The sequence below is a fragment of the Podarcis cretensis genome, assembly GCF_951804945.1.
Source record: "Podarcis cretensis genome assembly, chromosome: 2".
In the NCBI taxonomy this organism is placed as follows: Eukaryota; Metazoa; Chordata; class Lepidosauria; order Squamata; family Lacertidae; genus Podarcis; species Podarcis cretensis.
Genome location: NC_137171.1, coordinates 110,519,023 through 110,536,586, shown reverse-complemented (window position 1 = coordinate 110,536,586; position 17,564 = coordinate 110,519,023). Strand labels below are relative to the sequence as shown.

The 17,564-nt window shown below is 47.2% G+C and overlaps 1 protein-coding gene and 1 long non-coding RNA gene across 2 annotated transcripts in view; both read left to right on the top strand.

The window, feature by feature from the left end:
• The window catches only part of LOC307209153, a 60,425-nt gene that overhangs the window by 36,098 nt on the left and 6,763 nt on the right, over positions 1-17,564 (top strand). The gene's annotated exons all lie outside the window — the stretch shown is intronic.
• Positions 2,729-15,569, top strand: LOC307208574 (cholinesterase-like). Its single transcript, XM_079963315.1, has 4 exons — positions 2,729-2,866; positions 12,757-14,218; positions 14,446-14,609; positions 15,363-15,569. Exons 2-4 carry the CDS (start codon positions 12,768-12,770, stop codon positions 15,446-15,448), a joined length of 1,701 nt encoding a protein of 566 aa, XP_079819441.1. The 5' UTR covers positions 2,729-2,866; positions 12,757-12,767; the 3' UTR covers positions 15,449-15,569.

The window sequence follows — 17,564 nt, the reverse complement described above, 5'->3', positions numbered from 1 at the left end:
GATGAATCCTGACTGGAAGGGATCCAAATGGTCCGCTTCTTCCAGACGTGCCTGGAGTTGTTCAGCAACCACTCACTCAATCACCTTGCCCAAGAATGGAAGATTTGAGACTGGGCGATAGTTGGTCATATTGGCCGCATCTAAAGATGTTTTTTTAAGAAGCGGATTGATAACCGCCTCTTTCAGTGGGTCTGGGAAGGCTCCCTCGCAGAGAAAAGCATTCACCACCCCGCGAAGCCCATCGCCCAGCCCTTCCCGGCTAGCTTTTATAAGTCAGGATGGGCAAGGATCAAGGAGACAGGTGGTTGGTTTCACTCGTCCAAGCAGCCTGTCAACATCCTTAGGGATAACAGATTGGAACAGATCCCACGCAACTTAACTTACATGATCTATATTATAAATAGCATGGAAAGAGTTTACCAGCCACATTCTATTTTTAAATTGAAATGTTTTCTCAGCAGCATCAAAATTGAAGAAATCCTAGTGACAATCTCCTCCACCTCCAAGTAAGTGACCTATCAGTAGAACCAGGCTACCCAGTGCTTATGTTGGAACAGAGACCCAGTAGACGTTCCTTTCTTGTTGGACTACATTTGCCATTATCTCTCCCCATTCTCTTCTGGTGGGAGTTGCAGTCTAACAATAGATGGAGGGCCACAGGATCTTCAGCCCCGGCTTCGTACAACCAGAGGGAGAAAGCTCGGATTCATTACAGGGTATAGTTGTAAATCTGTATAGAAAATAATAAACCTCATAGAGGGGTGGAAGCATAAAGTGCAGGAAAAAAAGTAGGGATAAAACTAGGTTTGAACCCAGCATGCCACAACATTGACACGTTGGAAAGAGTTGCATGACAACAGGATCCCGGTGCTTATGCAGGATTCAGTTTCCTTGGAATGATGGACAGCGGAGATGGTGGTGCTTTTAGGATATATGAATAAATATAATTGCCTGCAATGATATCTTAGGAATGGGTGCGTATTGTTCGAAAGCTGCTACTTAAAAATCCAAAATGGAGTTCCAGGTTTCTTAAATGAGGGGTTATTGTGGTTCCTATCCAGAAGACAATACAGTGTTACTTCGGGTTACATACGCTTCAGGTTACATACGCTTCAGGTTACAGACTCCACTAACCCAAAAATAGTACCTTGGGTTAAGAATTTTGCTTCAGGATGAGAACAGAAATCGTGCTCTGGCGGTGTGGCAGCAGCAGGAGGCCCCATTACCTAAAGTGGTGCTTCAGGTTAAGAACAGTTTCAGGTTAAGTGTGGAGCTCCGGAACGAATTAAGTACTTAACCCGAGGTACCACTGTATAAGAAGAATAACCCCTTATGAGCCAAGCCCTCTTGTATCCCATGCTGCCCACCCATGACAGAGCTCAGTGGCAGGAGTGGCCAGCCAACCAGTCAAGTCTCAGGTTGGGTGGGTATTTGCCTGGAGGCAGAGTCCGTACGCAAAGTTCAATCTAGTCCTAAAGTCAGGAGTATCTCAGTTCACATAGTCAAACGGACCGGAGGATCAAGGAAGCTGAGAGTCCAGGGTCACAAGAAGCAAAAAGCAGCAAGGTATGGCCAGGAACGACAAATGTTGTTTCTAGCAACTGACTGATGCTGGAAATCTGCTTAAGAAATCTGGAGCCATCTGGTTCTCCTCACAAGCAAGAAGGTTGATCAGCAGCCGGTGGAGTCACCCTGCCTTCTGCTCCTTCAGGCTGCTGCTCAGCAGGTGAAGCCGACTCCTGGCCCATGGCAAGCCCTTTGTGCTGACAGAAGAATCACACAAGTTTTCACTTAAGCATTGTATCTTGTTCTGAGAGCCAGGCTACGCGTTGATTGTGTTTGTGGACATTGGTATTACTCCGTTGCCAAAGGACAGGAGGATGGCAATAACTCTGGGCTGAATCCTTTTAAGTTCTACTCAGAGTAAAAAAGGTAAAGGGACCCCTGACCATCAGGTCCAGTCATGGCCGACTCTGGGGTTGTGGCACTCATCTCGCTTTACTGGCCAAGGGAGCCGGCGTACAGCTTCCGGGTCATGTGGCCGGCACGACTAAGCCGCTTCTGGCGAACCAGAGCAGTGCACGGAAATGCCGTTTACCTTCCCGCTGGAGTGGTACCTACCGTATTTTTCGCTCTATAAGACGCACCAGACCACAAGACTCACCTAGTTTTTGGAGGAGGAAAACAAGAAAAAAAAATTCTGAATCTCAGAAGCCAGAACAGCAAGAGGCATCGCTGCACAGTGAAAGCAGCAACCCCTCTTGCGCTTCTGTGATGGCTGCGCAGCCTCCATTCGCATTCCCCTTACTTTTTAGGAGGGAAAAAGTGAGTCTTATAGAGCAAAAAAATACGGTATTTATCTACTTGCACTTTGACGTGCTTTTGAACTGCTAGGTTGGCAGAAGCAGGGACCAAGCAACGGGAGCTCAACCCGTTGCGGGGATTCGAACTGCCGACCTTCTGATCAGGAAGTCCTAGGCTCTGAGCGCCACCCACGTCCCTCTACTCAGAGTAGGCACTCGCAAATCAATGGTCCTGTCATAGTCATGTCCTTTAATTGTGGTGGAACTCCTCTATGACTTATTTTGGAGGCAGCCCATTGTCTTTCCCCCTGCACCTTCTCCCAATTTATGTAAAAGCAAAGTCTCTCTGACCCCCGGCCTACATTCTGATGCTGCCAAGGTGAGGCCTCCTCCCACTGGGTGAGCAAAGCCAGTCGGTCATTGACTTTTGCTTACGTACAGATGGGCAGATGCTACCACACCCAGGTGTTTTTCATAAGAGTCTCTGGATCCTCAGCTGTACTTAACTTTCCTCTTCAGAGTGAGTTGCAGGGGATACTGAGGAGCAGGAGAAACCCATCAGGGTGAGTCTGTAAGGAACAGAAATGTGATGTGAGTTGGCCGTGGGGGATAACTCAGAAAATTACCAAAAATTGGAACCACAACAACCCTAGACCACAAATCAGCGTGCTTCTAAAAAATGAATGAGAATGGGAGAATAGGTAGAAGATCTGCCATAGGAATGGAAATCAGAAACTTGAGTTCTAGCAGTGTCAGTATATATATATATATATATACCCACCTACCCACACATACCCCTTTTTGTGGGAGGTTTGGAGGTCTTTGGAGATTTGAATGATAACCCCTTCTGCCCAACTGTACAGCAGTAGTTGTGGAGAAGCTTCACCAATAGTACAGTTTGGCGATGCTTTGAGTAACTGGGTGTGGATGCCCCAGCAGATTTGAACAAGAAGGGGACTCTCTTCAATTTCTCCATTTAGGGTGTAGCTGTTAGGATAGATGTGCATGATCGAGAGATGGCTTGTGTTATTTTATTTATATTTATTGTTTATTTATTTAATAAAAAATATTTTTAAAAACCTGTAAAGTGGTTTTCCAAAACAAAAAACAAAAAAACCACAAGCAGTAGAATCAAGAAAAATTAACAATCCTACTTTAAAACATACAAAAGCTAAAATATTAAGATTGAAATTACTTCAACTTCCTAAGCATCTAGGTATGCTTGCCTAAAGAAGAATGCTTTTAGCAGGTGCCTGAAAAGAGTCTAGCAGAGGCACATGCTTTGTTGCAACAGGCGAGGAGTTCCAAAGTGCAGGTGCTGTCACAGTAAACAATGCAGTACAGATATAATGTGGAACCTGTAGTAGCGCTTGAAACTACTGAAGGGGAGGTTTTATTTATTGTGATTTCACCATGCTCTGTATTATCCGAAAAGGAAAACATTTATTTAAGAAACAGGACTGCACAGCAGCAATCTAGTCTCATCATGACCAGTGGGACTTATTCCCGAGCCCACGGTGCATATGATGGGCTGCAATCCTATGCACCCCTTGCATCCAACTTGTACCTAAAACTGCACAAGCCTGCACCAGAGAATTGTAGAGTTGGAAGGGACCCCTGAAGGTCATTTAGCCAAACCCCTGGGGCAATGCAGGAATTTCCACTAGACCATCCCTGACCGATGGCCATCCTTCTGTTTTTCTCCTCAGCCAGGAAGATACAACAACGGAGACTAGAGGTGGGGAAAAATATAAATTTTGACAATGGGGCAGATTTGTCAGGTGCGCACAGGCACAGCTTGAAGACTTTACACAGAGAGGAACCCCACGTAACAGGCAGGGAGTTAGCTCAGATAGTGAGACATTGGGGGGAGGGGAGGACAAAAGAGAGGACAAAAGGGCTCTGGGATCACCCTCCCCAAAATATTAACTTGTCTTCAATGTATTGTTACCACTGTTATTCTATAGTACAGATCCTTTTTTAAAAAAATAATATTTATTCAAATTTTAAAAATTACAAAGAGAAAAAATAAAAAAGAAGAAAAGAAAAATAGAAAAGACAGAAAAAATACAAACAATTGGAAAAAAACCCAAATCAAACCTTTACATCACTTGCTTTCATTCACTTACTCCCTTGACCTCCTCACACCTCCCGTTTTTGTATTCTAGTTCAGTTAGATACTTCAGCAAATCCTTTCCAGCTTTGTTTTTATCTTAATAATTTATCTTAATATATTGTGATATTGCATTCTCTTCTTTCACCAAATTATTTTTACTTAATCCTTTATATCTTTCCTGCTAAAACCACATAATTCTATTCCAACATCTTTCTAACATTCCTTAATTTTACGATATTTCTGAAGATAAACTTTAAATTTTTTCCAATCTTCTTCCACCGACTCTTCTCCTTGGTCTCGGATTCTGCCAGTCATCTCAGCCAGTTCCATATAGTCCATCACCTTCGTCTCCCATTCTTCCCGGGTGGGTAGGTCTTGTGTTTTCCAATGCTTTGTGATAAGTATTCTTGCTGCTGTTGTGGCGTACATAAAGAAAGTTCTATCCTCCTTTAACACCAATTGGCCGACCATGCCCAAGAGAAAGGCCTCTGGTTTCTTCTGGAAGGTATATTTAAATACCTTTTTCATTTCATTATAGATCATCTCCCAAAAGGTCTTAATCTTTGGGCACGTCCACCAAAGGTGAAAGAATGTACCTTCAATATCTTTACATTTCCAACATTTGTTATCGGGCAGATGATAAATTTTTGCAAGCTTGACTGGTGTCATGTACCACCTGAACATCATTTTCATTATATTCTCTCTTAAGGCATTACATGCCGTAAACTTCATGCCAGTGGTCCATAACTGTTCCCAGTCAGCCATCATAATGTTATGTCCAACATCTTGTGCCCATTTAATCATAGCAGATTTGACCGTTTCATCCTGTGTATTCCATTTCAACAGCAAGTTATACATTCTTGACAAATTCTTAGTTTTAGGATCTAACAATTCTATTTCCAATTTTGATTTTTCCACCTGAAAACCAATTTTCTTATCCAAATTAAAAACCTCCCTTATTTGATAGTAATGAAGCCAGTCTCATACTTTATTTTTTAGTTTGTCAAAACTCTGCAGTTTTAATCTGTCTCCTTCTTGTTCCATAATTTCCCAATATTTCGGCCAGTTTGCCTCCATATTGAGTTTTTTCGGGGCCTTAGCTTCCATTGGTGACAACCACCTTGGAGTTTTATTTTCAAGCAAGTCCTTATATCTTATCCATACATTAAACAGTGCTTTCCTGACAATATGGTTTTTAAAGGCTTTATGTGTAGTACAGATCCTTTTCAACTTAAATACTTTCTCTAAAATTAGAACGGCAGAAGTACAGTGGTACCTCAGGTTACATACGTGTCAGGGAACTGCCATCGGAAGGACAGGTGGTGAGAAGGCTTCAGGAGGCTCTGGGATACTTCCAGTGAGAACAGTGAGGAGGTATCAGGACACCCTTTAAGGACCCCCACCCCTCGCCGGAAACTGTCACGCAGGGAATCCAGGAGGCGCATGTCCGTGAAACAGCTTTTATGTTGGAAACGTTTCCGCAAACGCCCACTGTCAGATTCTACCAGCGACTGACGGAGCCACCCCGAAGGGCTCCGCTCAAGGCAGGGCTTCACTACACTGAGTGAGCTCTGAGGGATCAAGCTTTAACGCACAAGCAGCTCATTATCCCACCACAGCAATCTGACAGTCCCTGAAAGCAGCTTGTGCAAAGAGAGGCATCATGAGCAACCCAGCCGGAGCCGGAGATGGGGGAGCAGCTGCAGCCGGTCCTAGCCTGGAAGAAAGGTACAGGATGTTGGAGGTACAGTTAGCTCTGCAAACGGCGAGGCTTGAGGAGAGGAGGGCTCATGATGCAGAAAAGGGGAAAGCCGCCCAGCTCTCGAGGAAAGTGCCTGGACTGGTGCAGAAGTTTGGGGGTGATCCCAGGAATTATCAAGCCTTCAGGACAGAGATGCAATATGCCCTCAATCTGCAGTTTGATGATTTTCCTGATGAGGATTCGAGGGTTGCTTATGTGATTGGGCATCTCGAAGGCGGGGCCAAAGATTGGGTGAGGCCACTAATGGCAGCCAATAATGAAGCCCTAAGGGACACAAGGAAGTTTTTTCGCGCCATGGATCTGATGTTTTCCAGCGAGATTGAGCAGGGAGTGGCGCGCAGGCAGTTAATGGCGTGTAAACAAGGGAACCGATCTGTCCGTGAGTACTGGACTGAGTTCACCATGTTGATCCATAAATTAGGTTGGGATTTGTCAGCGGAACCGATACAAATGCTGTTCGAAGAAGGACTATCTTCGGCAGTGAAAGACGAACTTTCCCGGGGGCCCAGGGCGGAGTCTATGGACCATCTGACTAAATCAGCGCTGGCCATAGGATCACGCCAGGAGGCCAGAGCCTTGGAGAAGCGGGAAGGGAAAGGGGAGCGTTGGAGGGATTTCCGCATTCCAGAGATTCCAGAGCAGCCTTCTCTGCCAGCAGAGCCGATGGAAATCGGAACAGCGCGCGCGCGCGCAATTTCAAACCCCAGTGAAGGGCGGAAGAAGGAGGGAAAAGGCGCCAAGAAATGTTTTCTCTGCCAACAGCCAGGTCACTTTGCCAGAGTTTGTCCGCAAAGAAAGGAATGGCAAGGAATGGCGGGAGCTGTTGGGGAGGAGGGAGAAGGAGCTAAGGAGCAAGTAAAAGCCAACGCCTGGCTGCCACCGACGGGGCACAGCAGCCAGGCCAAGGAACAGTAAATGTGCCCACGCCAGAACCCCCAAGACCAGCTCTTGTAATAGAGGTATTGCTGGAGCTGGCAAACGGACACCCACTAAAGGTGAAGGCGCTATTAGACTCAGGCAGCTCCTGCAACTTTATGAGTAAGGAGTTTGCAGCCGCACATCAGATACAGACCATCCCTTTAAAAAATCCCCTGCAGGTGACCACGATTGATGGGAGGGCGCTGTTGGGGGGAGAAGTAAACCAGCAGACTGTCCCCATGACAATGAGGGTGGCAAGACACACGGAACTGATAGCGTTTAATATAGCCACTTTGGGAGGAGCGCCCATCATTTTGGGGATGAGCTGGCTAGCGCTGCATGATCCGCTTGTGGGATGGCATCAGAGAGTGGTTTCCTTTGGGTCAGCACATTGTATGGGACACTGCACAGAAAAAGGGGGCCAAGTAGGCACTCAGGCCACGTTAGCAAAGATAGAAGCAACGGATCAAGGTAGGGTACCACGAGAATATGCAGATTTTGCCGACGTCTTCAGCGAAAGGGAAGCAGATAAACTACCCCCGCACAGACCCTTTGACTGCCAAATCAACTTACTCCCAGGAGCACAATTGCCAGTGGGCAAGGTGTATGCAATGTCTGACAGGGAGATGCAGGAGCTAAGGGAGTTTATTGACAAAAACCTCAAGCGTGGGTTCATCAGAGAGTCACGAGCGGTGGGGGGTAGCCCAGTGTTCTTTGTGGACAAAAAAAATTCGGACAAACCGAGATTAATTGTGGACTTCCGGGCCCTAAACGCAGTGTCCGAACCCGTGACTTTCCCTATGCCCAGAATCGATGACATTCTGACCCGGGTGAGAAAAGGGAAGATTTTTACCAAGCTGGACCTGAGGGGGGCGTATAACCTGATACGTATGAGAAAGGGAGATGAGTGGAAAACCACTATGTTCACCCCCTTGGGAGCATTTGAGTACTGCGTTATGCCTTTCGGCCTCCAGGCGGGATCGGCAGTATTTCAATCATTCATGAATCACGTACTAGGACCATTGCTGTACAAGAACTGCGCTGCGTTCTTGGATGATGTACTGGTGTACTCAGAGGATGAAGAGCAGCATGTGCGAGATGTACGAGAGGTACTGAGGAAACTGCAAGAAAACCAGCTGTGGGTGAAACTGGAGAAGTGTCAGTTTCACACCAGGGAGGTGGAATTCCTAGGGTACCGGTTGTCGGACAAGGGGCTGGCCATGGATCCTAGCAAGGTGCAAGCGGTGCTGGAATGGAGGCCACCGAAAACTAAGAAAGATGTGCAGAGGTTTTTGGGGTTCGGAAACTTCTATCGGAAGTTCATCAAGAACTTCGCCCACTTAACAGCCCCCATCACGGATTGTCTCAGCAGTAAGAAGAAATTTGTCTGGACGGAAGAAGCGCAGCGAGCTTTCGAAAGTTTAAAGAGGGCGTTTGCTTCGGAAGAACAACTCTTACACGTGGATCTGCAGCAGCCGATGAGGGTGGAAACCGACGCGTCTGACAGAGCGGTGGGCGCCGTGCTCCTGCAGCCAGGACCGAATACGTCAGAATGGAGACCGTGTGCCTTCTTCTCGAGGAAATTGAACAAATCTGAGAGGAATTATACAGTGTACGACAGAGAATTACTCGCCGTCCACGAAGCGTTCAAGAGATGGAGACACCTGTTGATTGGGGCGCAACACAAGGTTCAAGTGCGGACAGATCACAAAAATCTAGAATACTGGAGGACAGCCCGAGTATTGAACCAGAGACAAGTAAGATGGGCGCAAGAGTTCTCCAAGTTCAATTTTGAAATTCGCTACGTGCCAGGGGCTGAGAATGTCAGGGCGGACGCTCTCTCCAGAAAACCTGAGTACTTGGAGGGGGAAGGAGGGGCGGAAGAAAGACATATCATCTCGGAGGACCACTGGGTTTGTGGGGCGGCATTGGTGGGGCAAAGAGAACTGGTAGAGGGTATTGAGAACGATGAATATGCCCAAGAAAAACTTAGGGAACTCAGGGAGACAGGTGAGAACGCAGGGGGTTTTGAGGAAAAGAACGGAAAACTATATTACAAAGGGGCACTCTACATACCAGATGGGGAACTAAGAGGGCGGGTGCTCAAACAGTTGCATGACAGCCCCACGGCGGGGCACTTCGGGCAGCACAAGACCATGTGGTTGGTTACCAGGGAGTTTTGGTGGCCCAAGGTGCGGGAAGACGTGCGGGAGTATGTCAGGGGATGCGACAGGTGCCAAAGAGCAAAGGGAGAGAGGTTGGCGCCAGCAGGGTTATTAGAACCCTTACCCACCCCAGAAAGGCCATGGGAGATGGTATCCATAGACTTCATGACCGATCTACCGAGATCCAAAGGGAAAACCGCGGTCATGGTGGTGGTAGATCTACTAACTAAGATGTGCCACTTTATAGCTTGTTCACATGCAGTGACAGCGGAAGAAACCGCAAGGTTGTTTGTGAAGCACATTTTTAGGTTGCATGGCGCCCCCTTGAGGGTTTTGAGCGACAGAGGAAAACAATTTACTTCCAGGTTCTGGAGGAAACTAATGAGCATGTTGCATGTGGAGGTAAGTTTTTCCACCGCCAGGCACCCAGAAACAAATGGGCAAGCAGAAAGGGCAAACGGGGTTTTGCAACAATATCTGAGGTGTTATGTAAAGGACAGAGAAACTGATTGGGTAGACAGGTTACCTCTGGCAGAATTTGCCTACAACAACGCGGAGAACGTGTCCACAGGGATGAGTCCCTTTCTAGCCAATTATGGGTGTCATCCTCGGGCGTTTCCAGGAGAAGGAGGGGGGAGGTGGAGTGTACCTGCAGCGGAAAATTTTGTTGAAGAGATGGAAGCGATCCACCGTCAGCTCCAACTCAACTTAGAGAAAGCCAAAGAAGAATATAAGAAGCAAGCAGACAGAAATAGGAGGGAAGGCGAAACCATAAGGGTGGGTAACCGGGTGTGGCTATCCACCCAAGGACTGCCGTTCAAGGGAGGGTGTAAGAAATTGAGACCCAAACGGTTGGGACCCTTTGAGGTCATACAGCAGGTCAACCCAGTAGCATTCAAACTCCGATTGCCCAGTCACATGAAATTGCACCCAGTGTTTCACAGGTCATTACTGTCGCTGTACAGAGAGGGACGTGAGTGGGGGGAACATGAGAGGGAGGTCACCCGGACACCCGTCATAGAAGAGAGAGAACGCAACATGGATGTGGCAGGGATCATTGATTCCAGGTGGAAGGGAAATCAGGTGGAATACTTGGTAGAATGGGAGGGGGAGGAAGAGTCAGAAAACACATGGGTACCGGCAGAGGAAGTCAAAGACGAGATTTTAATAGAAACGTTTCATCGGCGTTTCCCAAGAAAACCACAACCAGTGGCAAGATTTAGGAGGGAACACTTCGGTACTACAGATGAGGAAGGGGAGTTTGAAGGGTTCCCAGAGTCAGGGGTGGAGGTGGAAACAGATTCCGACGAAGGAGAGGAAGATGGGGAAAGAGACGGAAGGCCGTGGTTAGAAGTGTTTGAATCCTCGGAGGATGAGGGGAGTTCCTTCCAGGGATTTCCGTCCTCGCCGCCAGTAAGAGAAGAGGCGGGAGGGGGTGAAGGGGGCCCTGGGGGGGAGGTGGATGTCAGGGAACTGCCATCGGAAGGACAGGTGGTGAGAAGGCTTCAGGAGGCTCTGGGATACTTCCAGTGAGAACAGTGAGGAGGTATCAGGACACCCTTTAAGGACCCCCACCCCTCGCCGGAAACTGTCACGCAGGGAATCCAGGAGGCGCATGTCCGTGAAACAGCTTTTATGTTGGAAACGTTTCCGCAAACGCCCACTGTCAGATTCTACCAGCGACTGACGGAGCCACCCCGAAGGGCTCCGCTCAAGGCAGGGCTTCACTACACTGAGTGAGCTCTGAGGGATCAAGCTTTAACGCACAAGCAGCTCATTATCCCACCACAATACGCTTCAGGTTACAGACTCCGCTAACCCAGAAATAGTGCTTCAGGTTAAGAACTTTGCTTCAGGATGAGAACAGAAATTGTGTTCCGGCGGCGCGGCGGCAGCGGGAGGCCCCATTAGCTAAAGTGGTGCTTCAGGTTAAGAACAGTTTCAGGTTAAGAACGGACCTCCGGAACGAATTATGTACTTAACCCAAGGTACCCCCGTAATCAGTAGCATAGATATCAAAGGAAAGGTGAGAGAATAGTCCCTAATAGATACAAGGGAGACACAGATACACAAGAATACAGAAGTAAACAACCCAGCCTTGGGGAGAGGGATGGGAATGTACAGTTTGCTGTTCTTAGCCTCAAGATGGGAGACCGAAAGGGCTTAAAAAATAAAAAATAAAAGTCTTGTGTCTAGGAATATTTTTCTGCAAAAGCATCAGACAGCTTGTCAAAAGTGTGAACTTCATTAACAGACCCTACTTAAAGGAATTGGTCAGTTAGCCACAGAATTGCTTTGCTGATTTTTCTCATCTTCCTTTAATTACACAACTGCTTTTGGGAGGTCCTAGCTTCATGCAGGGAAGATTGGGGGCAAAGGGGAGGCTGCCCTGCTGATGCTCAGGGCAGCATTGAGCTCCTCCTCCTGGTGCCACGCATCAGCAAAACTGGGCGGTGGCACTGTCACTGTCCCATGCGCTCCGCTTTTGGGGGAAGCAGAGGCTTTTCCAAGGGGGATAGGGGCCTGAAGGGGGTGCGCAGGACAGGCAGCGGCCTTGGCAGGCTTTCCCAGCAGCCCAGAAAGTCGGCCTATGTGAAGAAAATTAGACTAGGCCGAGTAGATTCGGCCTTGCCTTGCCTTCGCCCCGCCCCCAAACCAGCTGGCCAATCGGCTGCATGCAGGAGGCGGGGTGAAGGCAAGGCAAGGTCTAATCTACTCGGCCTAGTCTAATTTTCTTCACATAGGCCGACTTTCCAGGACCCGGGAAGCCCAGCAGAGGTTAGGGCAGTAGGGCGGTGCATAAAAAAACCTTTAAAAAAAAAAAGCCTGCTCCAAAGGTCTTATCTTACTCATATATATATATGATCTTACTAGGGATTGTATAGCTATATCTGAAATTTCATGAATATCAGTTAATATCTTGACCCTGCTCCACTGAATTGAAATTTCAGCCTTCACTACATACGAAAATGGCTGAGTAAACAGATATTTTTGTGGAGGAGGGTCAAGATATTAACTGATATGCACGAAATTTCATATACAGTGGTACCTTGGGTTAAGAACTTAATTTGTTCCGGAGGTCCGTTCTTAACCTGAAACTGTTCTTAACCTGAAGCACCACTTTAGCTAATGGGGCCTCCTGCTGCTGCCGTGCTGCTGGAGCACAATTTCTGTTCTCATCCTGAAGCAAAGTTCTTACCCGGGGTACTATTTCTGCGTTAGCGGAGTCTGTAACCTGAAGCGTATGTAACCTGAAGCGTATGTAACCCAAGGTACCACTGTATAGCTATATAATCCCTAGTGTAGTAAGATAAGACCTTTGGAGCAGGCATTTTTTTAAAAAAAAGTTTTTTATGAACCGCCCTAGTAGGGCAGTAATTGTTCCTTGATAATTTGTCACCACCCTCCGTAATGGCACCTGGGGTGGCCTGCCCCCCCTGCCCCCCTTCCTACGCTGCTGCCCCATGCCACTCCTATTTCTGATTCTTTCAGCTGCAGCCGCTATGCCTTGTTTCCGGACTTCACCCTCCTCCTTGTGCATCCTCCTCTTCCTCCTGGCTTCCAGCTCTGCCTCTGAAGATGATACTGTGGTGGTCACCAGCAGTGGTCCTATTAGAGGCAAAAGACTCCCGGCTGGCCCTGGCTCTGTGACCGCCTACCTGGGCATCCCCTATGCTGAGCCCCCCATTGGCAAATTGCGTTTCCAGAAGCCGGTTCCACATCAGCCGTGGAGCCAGGTCTTGGAGGCCACCACCTTTGGCAACTCTTGCCTTCAGTTTAATAACGATTCCTTCCCTGATCGACCCATATGGACTCCAAACACACCACTCTCAGAGGACTGCCTCTTCCTCAACATCTGGGTGCCCCACCCACGGCCAGTCACACCAGTGCCCATCCTTGTATGGATCCATGGTGGGGGTTTTAGCATGAACTCAGCCTCTGCAGATGTCTTAAATGGAGGCTTATTAGCTGCTACAGAGAATGTCATTGTGTGCAACTTAAATTTCCGCATGGGGACCCTGGGTTTCCTGTACCTGCCACCAGCTGCCCCAGGAAATGTTGCATTGTGGGACCAACATCTGGCTCTGAAGTGGGTGAGTGAGAATGCAGCTGTCTTTGGCGGGGATCAGGCTCGGTTGACTCTCCTTGGCTTAGGTGAAGGAGGAGCTTTAGCAGGTTTCCACCTGCTTTCACCGGCAAGCCAACCCCTTGTTGCCCGTGGTGTGTTTCATAGTGGAGTTCCCACTGCCCACTGGGCCTGGAGGAGTCCGGAAAAGGCTGAAAGAGAATCAGCGATGGTGAGTCAGCTCATGGGGTGTCCTAAAACTAACCACAGTGCGATGGTCAGCTGCCTACAGGGGAAGGAAATTGAGAGCCATGCACTTTCTGAACTCTGTGGTATCAGATCAATAACAACGGATGGGGAATTTCTCACCGATGAGCCCCGAAAGCTCCTGGAGAGAGGCATTCAAGGCAAACCCATTCTTACTGGTGTCATGGCTAATGAAGACTCATTCCTGGCATACCTTATGCTTCCTAGTGCTGAAGTAAATGATGGGATCCTGACCTGGGAACAGCTCCTTGAAGGGGTGCTGGAAACTCTGAAAACAGAAGAGGTGGCCAGGGCTATAGCCCTCAAATATGCTGAATACTTTCAAGGGCCAGAGCGGTACCGTTTGGCCTTGATTCAGTATTTGGGAGATTATCCCTTTTTATGCCCAGTGATGGAGTTTGCTGCAAAGGCCAGGGAGCTTGGGAGCCCAGCTTATGTTTATTCCTTCAGCCACCGCAGTTCTGGCTTTCCTTGGCCAGAGTGGATAGGGACCCCCCACGGAGCAGAGATCCCCTACTTATTTGGAAACTTGGCAGCATCATTGCGGAAAGACCCATCGGAGGCGGAGGTGGAATTGAGCCGGCGAGTGATGAGATACTGGGCGGAGTTTGCCAGAAGCGGGTGAGTTATTAACCTTTCTGTGCCAAGGACCAAGTATGCCTGCCCATATATACAGACATGCCCTTTAATACGTTTAATGCCCCTCTCCGTTTGACAACTGTTTGGTGGGATTTCAGGACTGAAAATATTCTAGGGATGACAACTCGATGCTGACAATCATGTAAGTACTGGATGCTTCACCCTTAAATCAGTCTGAAGTTGTAATGTTTTCTTTGTTGCCTCTATAGGAATCCCACTGAGTCTGCGCCGAATGAGGAACAGTGGCCCGTCTACAACGCCACAGAGCAGAACATCTTCCACATCACCACAGAGGCAGCCCAGCACAAATGGATGCCACCTGGTCCACGATGTGCTTTCCTGGCCACTCATCTAGCAAATGCATTAGAAGCAAGTGAGTTCTCTAAAAACTCCATATGGCAGTATTGTTCCTTCAGGGCTCCAAGGTTCCTGCTCCTCTCCCGACGCCATCACTGGCTTAACCTCTGGGTTTATGAAACATTAAAAATACAGCGAGAATATTAAGCTACCAACTGAACCACATCATATTATCTGCTACACAAATTTTCATGAATATATATATATATATATATATATATATATATATATATATATATCGCCAGTTGTGCAAAAAATGCAGAGAACTGAAATTAAGAACAGAGAAATGAGAACCTGGGAGAACCAAAATTGGCAGATCTGTTCATCCATGGTGGTTAGTGGTCAAGGATGAGCATTACAAGCAAACAACATCTGGAGGGCCATGTGTTCCCCATCCTCCTTTTTCATTTTTTAAAATTCATTTTCAGTCCCCGCAGCATTCTGGTACAGGAGACATGATGGCTGGAGCCTGCGGATCAAAAAGCTTTGCTGTCATCAGTGTAGGATTCACAATGATGAGACATTTTCTTTAAAAAGTGAGCGGAGGAAGGAAATACTTGCTCCCCTCAGCCCCCTCAGAGTACTTTGCCCTTGAAAGAGCTTAGGACCCTATCTTCAATGGGGCACAAAGGGTACCATAACAATTCAGAATGGGAGGATCTTGGCCTGTTTTTGATTTTAAACAGGAAACTAATCAGATCTCCTGCATGAGGAGTGATCTTCTGTTGATCAGTTCTTTCCTCCTACCCCCTCTTTTTTCCATTTGCAGGGAAATCCGAAGAAGGCTGTGTTTCACCCATTCAGGAGAAAGATGTGAAGAATGAGGCCGGAGACAGCGAAAACCATGCCTCATGAACAGTTTAGCTAGGCCCACAGTTTGTTGGACCTGGAGCCATGTACAAAACATAGCAGCTCAACAAACCTGAATGAAGGAAGAAATTACTGTGATAGGAATTGAATAAAAATGTAAACCCTCTTTAGGCATTTGGTATCTCCAGAATACTTATGTTTCTTCAAGAAAAATGGGGACCTGGAACAATGGGAATCTGGCACACTTTGTATATATGGATATTGACTGCTTGATTGGCAGAAAAACTGAAGGGAATGGTGTGAGGACAGCCTTATTCTATTAGAGGTTAGCTGGATCAACCCAATTGCCTCCATCCCATTTATAGGATTTTAATGCTTCCACAACAACATATTCATAATAGGGATGCTTGAAACTTCTTTTCCATCTGCATTTTTAAATTGAGCCAATGCTATTGGAAATGATATGCAGATCAGAACACAGGTATCATTTAATTTTCACAGTACACTAAATACTGCAGTCCAGATCTCAGCTCAAAAACATAACAAAATGCATATAAAACGGATACGTTAAGTCTAAATATGTACAGAACACCAAAACATGTACAAAATGCACATTTCGTGGGAGGGAAACACTTTCAAAAGTAAATCAAATGCTGTGTTGTTTTTAAAGTGATTTTTTTTTACACTTTAGGGTGGGTTGAAGTGATGAACAAAACTTAAGTGAAACATGCAAGACTGGAGAAGAAAGCCACTGATATATTCATCCCTAATTCAGTAATCACTGAATTCAGTAATCACAGTAATCACCTTCCCATCAGCGGTTCTCAACCTGTGGGTACCCAGATGTTGTTGGACTACAGCTCCCATCATCCCTCAGCTCTGGCCTTGCTAGCTAGGGGTAATGGGATTTGTAGTTCAACATCTGGGGACCCACAGGATGAGAAAGGCTGCCATAGATGCTTATGTTTCCTCCTCCCCCAAATCCTTCCTAAGCAATCTGAGACTCTGTCATTGTGTTTGTCTTTGCTCATCCCTCTTCATAACTCTTCTGGTTCTAGGAGAACAGAGGGCGGGAGAGCTGGTCGCAGCAGGAGTGGAAGACACCCTGGCTTCTTCACCAGTCTGACTCTTCTCTACCTATTGCCTAAGAGAGTCTGTGTACTGGTCCAGTAAACGCTTCCGCTGCGCAACCAGCAACAGTTCTCTTTGCAGAGCATTAATTAAGTCCAGTGCAGAGATTCTTGTTGCAGTACATGCTTCAGAGTCTCAGCAGCAAGGAAATAACGACACAGGGAAGCCTGTCTTTCCAAAGACAGGTTTATTGCAGAAAGATAACAGAAACACCTCCGGAGCTTTCAGACATTTTGCTTCACGCCCCACAGGCAGAGAAAACAAACACTCTTTATATACTTAACAACTTAACGAGCAACTTAACAACTTAACGAGCTTGACTACTTAAAGTCACATGACATTGCTAACTTGCCAGCGTCTTAGGTTTCACACCCTAACATTGCCCCCCCCCTCCTCTCCAGCTTCTGCTTCTGCCTCTGATTCTGGGCTTCCCTCAGCCACAGATTCTTCCTGCTCAATGAACCTTGTTACCTCTTTAGATTCCAACACCTCCTCCTCCTCCCAGTCTGCTCCTTCTTCTCCATCTGACCACTCATTGTCATCCCACCACCAATCCCTGGGCTTTGATCCTTCTTCCCTTGGGGTTACCTACCTGGTGCCTTCTACCACTTCTCTGTGTCCAGCCAGTCCATGGATTGGGTGCTGACAGAAGAGTTACACAATTATTCACTTAAGGACTGCATTTTGTTCTGAGAGCCAGGCTACTCATTGGTTGTATTTGTGGACATTGGTATTACTCTGTGGCCAAAGGATAGGAGGACTGCAATAACCTTGGGCTGAATCCTTTTAAGTTCTACTCAGAGTAGACACCTGGAAATCAATGGTCCTGTCATAGTCATGTCCTTTAATTGTGGTTGATCTCCTCTGAGTATGACTTCTTTTGGAGGCAGCCCTTTGTCTTTCCCCCTGCACCTTCTCCCAATTTATGTAAAAGCAAGGTCTGACCCCCGGCCTACATTCTGATGCTGCCAAGGTGAAGCCTCCTCCCACTGGGTGAGCAAAGCCAGTCGGTCATTGACTTTTGCATACG

Excerpts from the sequence above, each read along its gene's own strand:
- LOC307208574 (XM_079963315.1), top strand. The coding sequence starts at position 12,768 with ATGCCTTGTTTCCGGACTTCACCCTCCTCCTTGTGCATCCTCCTCTTC. Across the intron at positions 14,219-14,445 it reads GCGGAGTTTGCCAGAAGCGG|GAATCCCACTGAGTCTGCGC; the intron begins GTGAGTTATTAA and ends TTGCCTCTATAG. Across the intron at positions 14,610-15,362 it reads AGCAAATGCATTAGAAGCAA|GGAAATCCGAAGAAGGCTGT; the intron begins GTGAGTTCTCTA and ends TTCCATTTGCAG.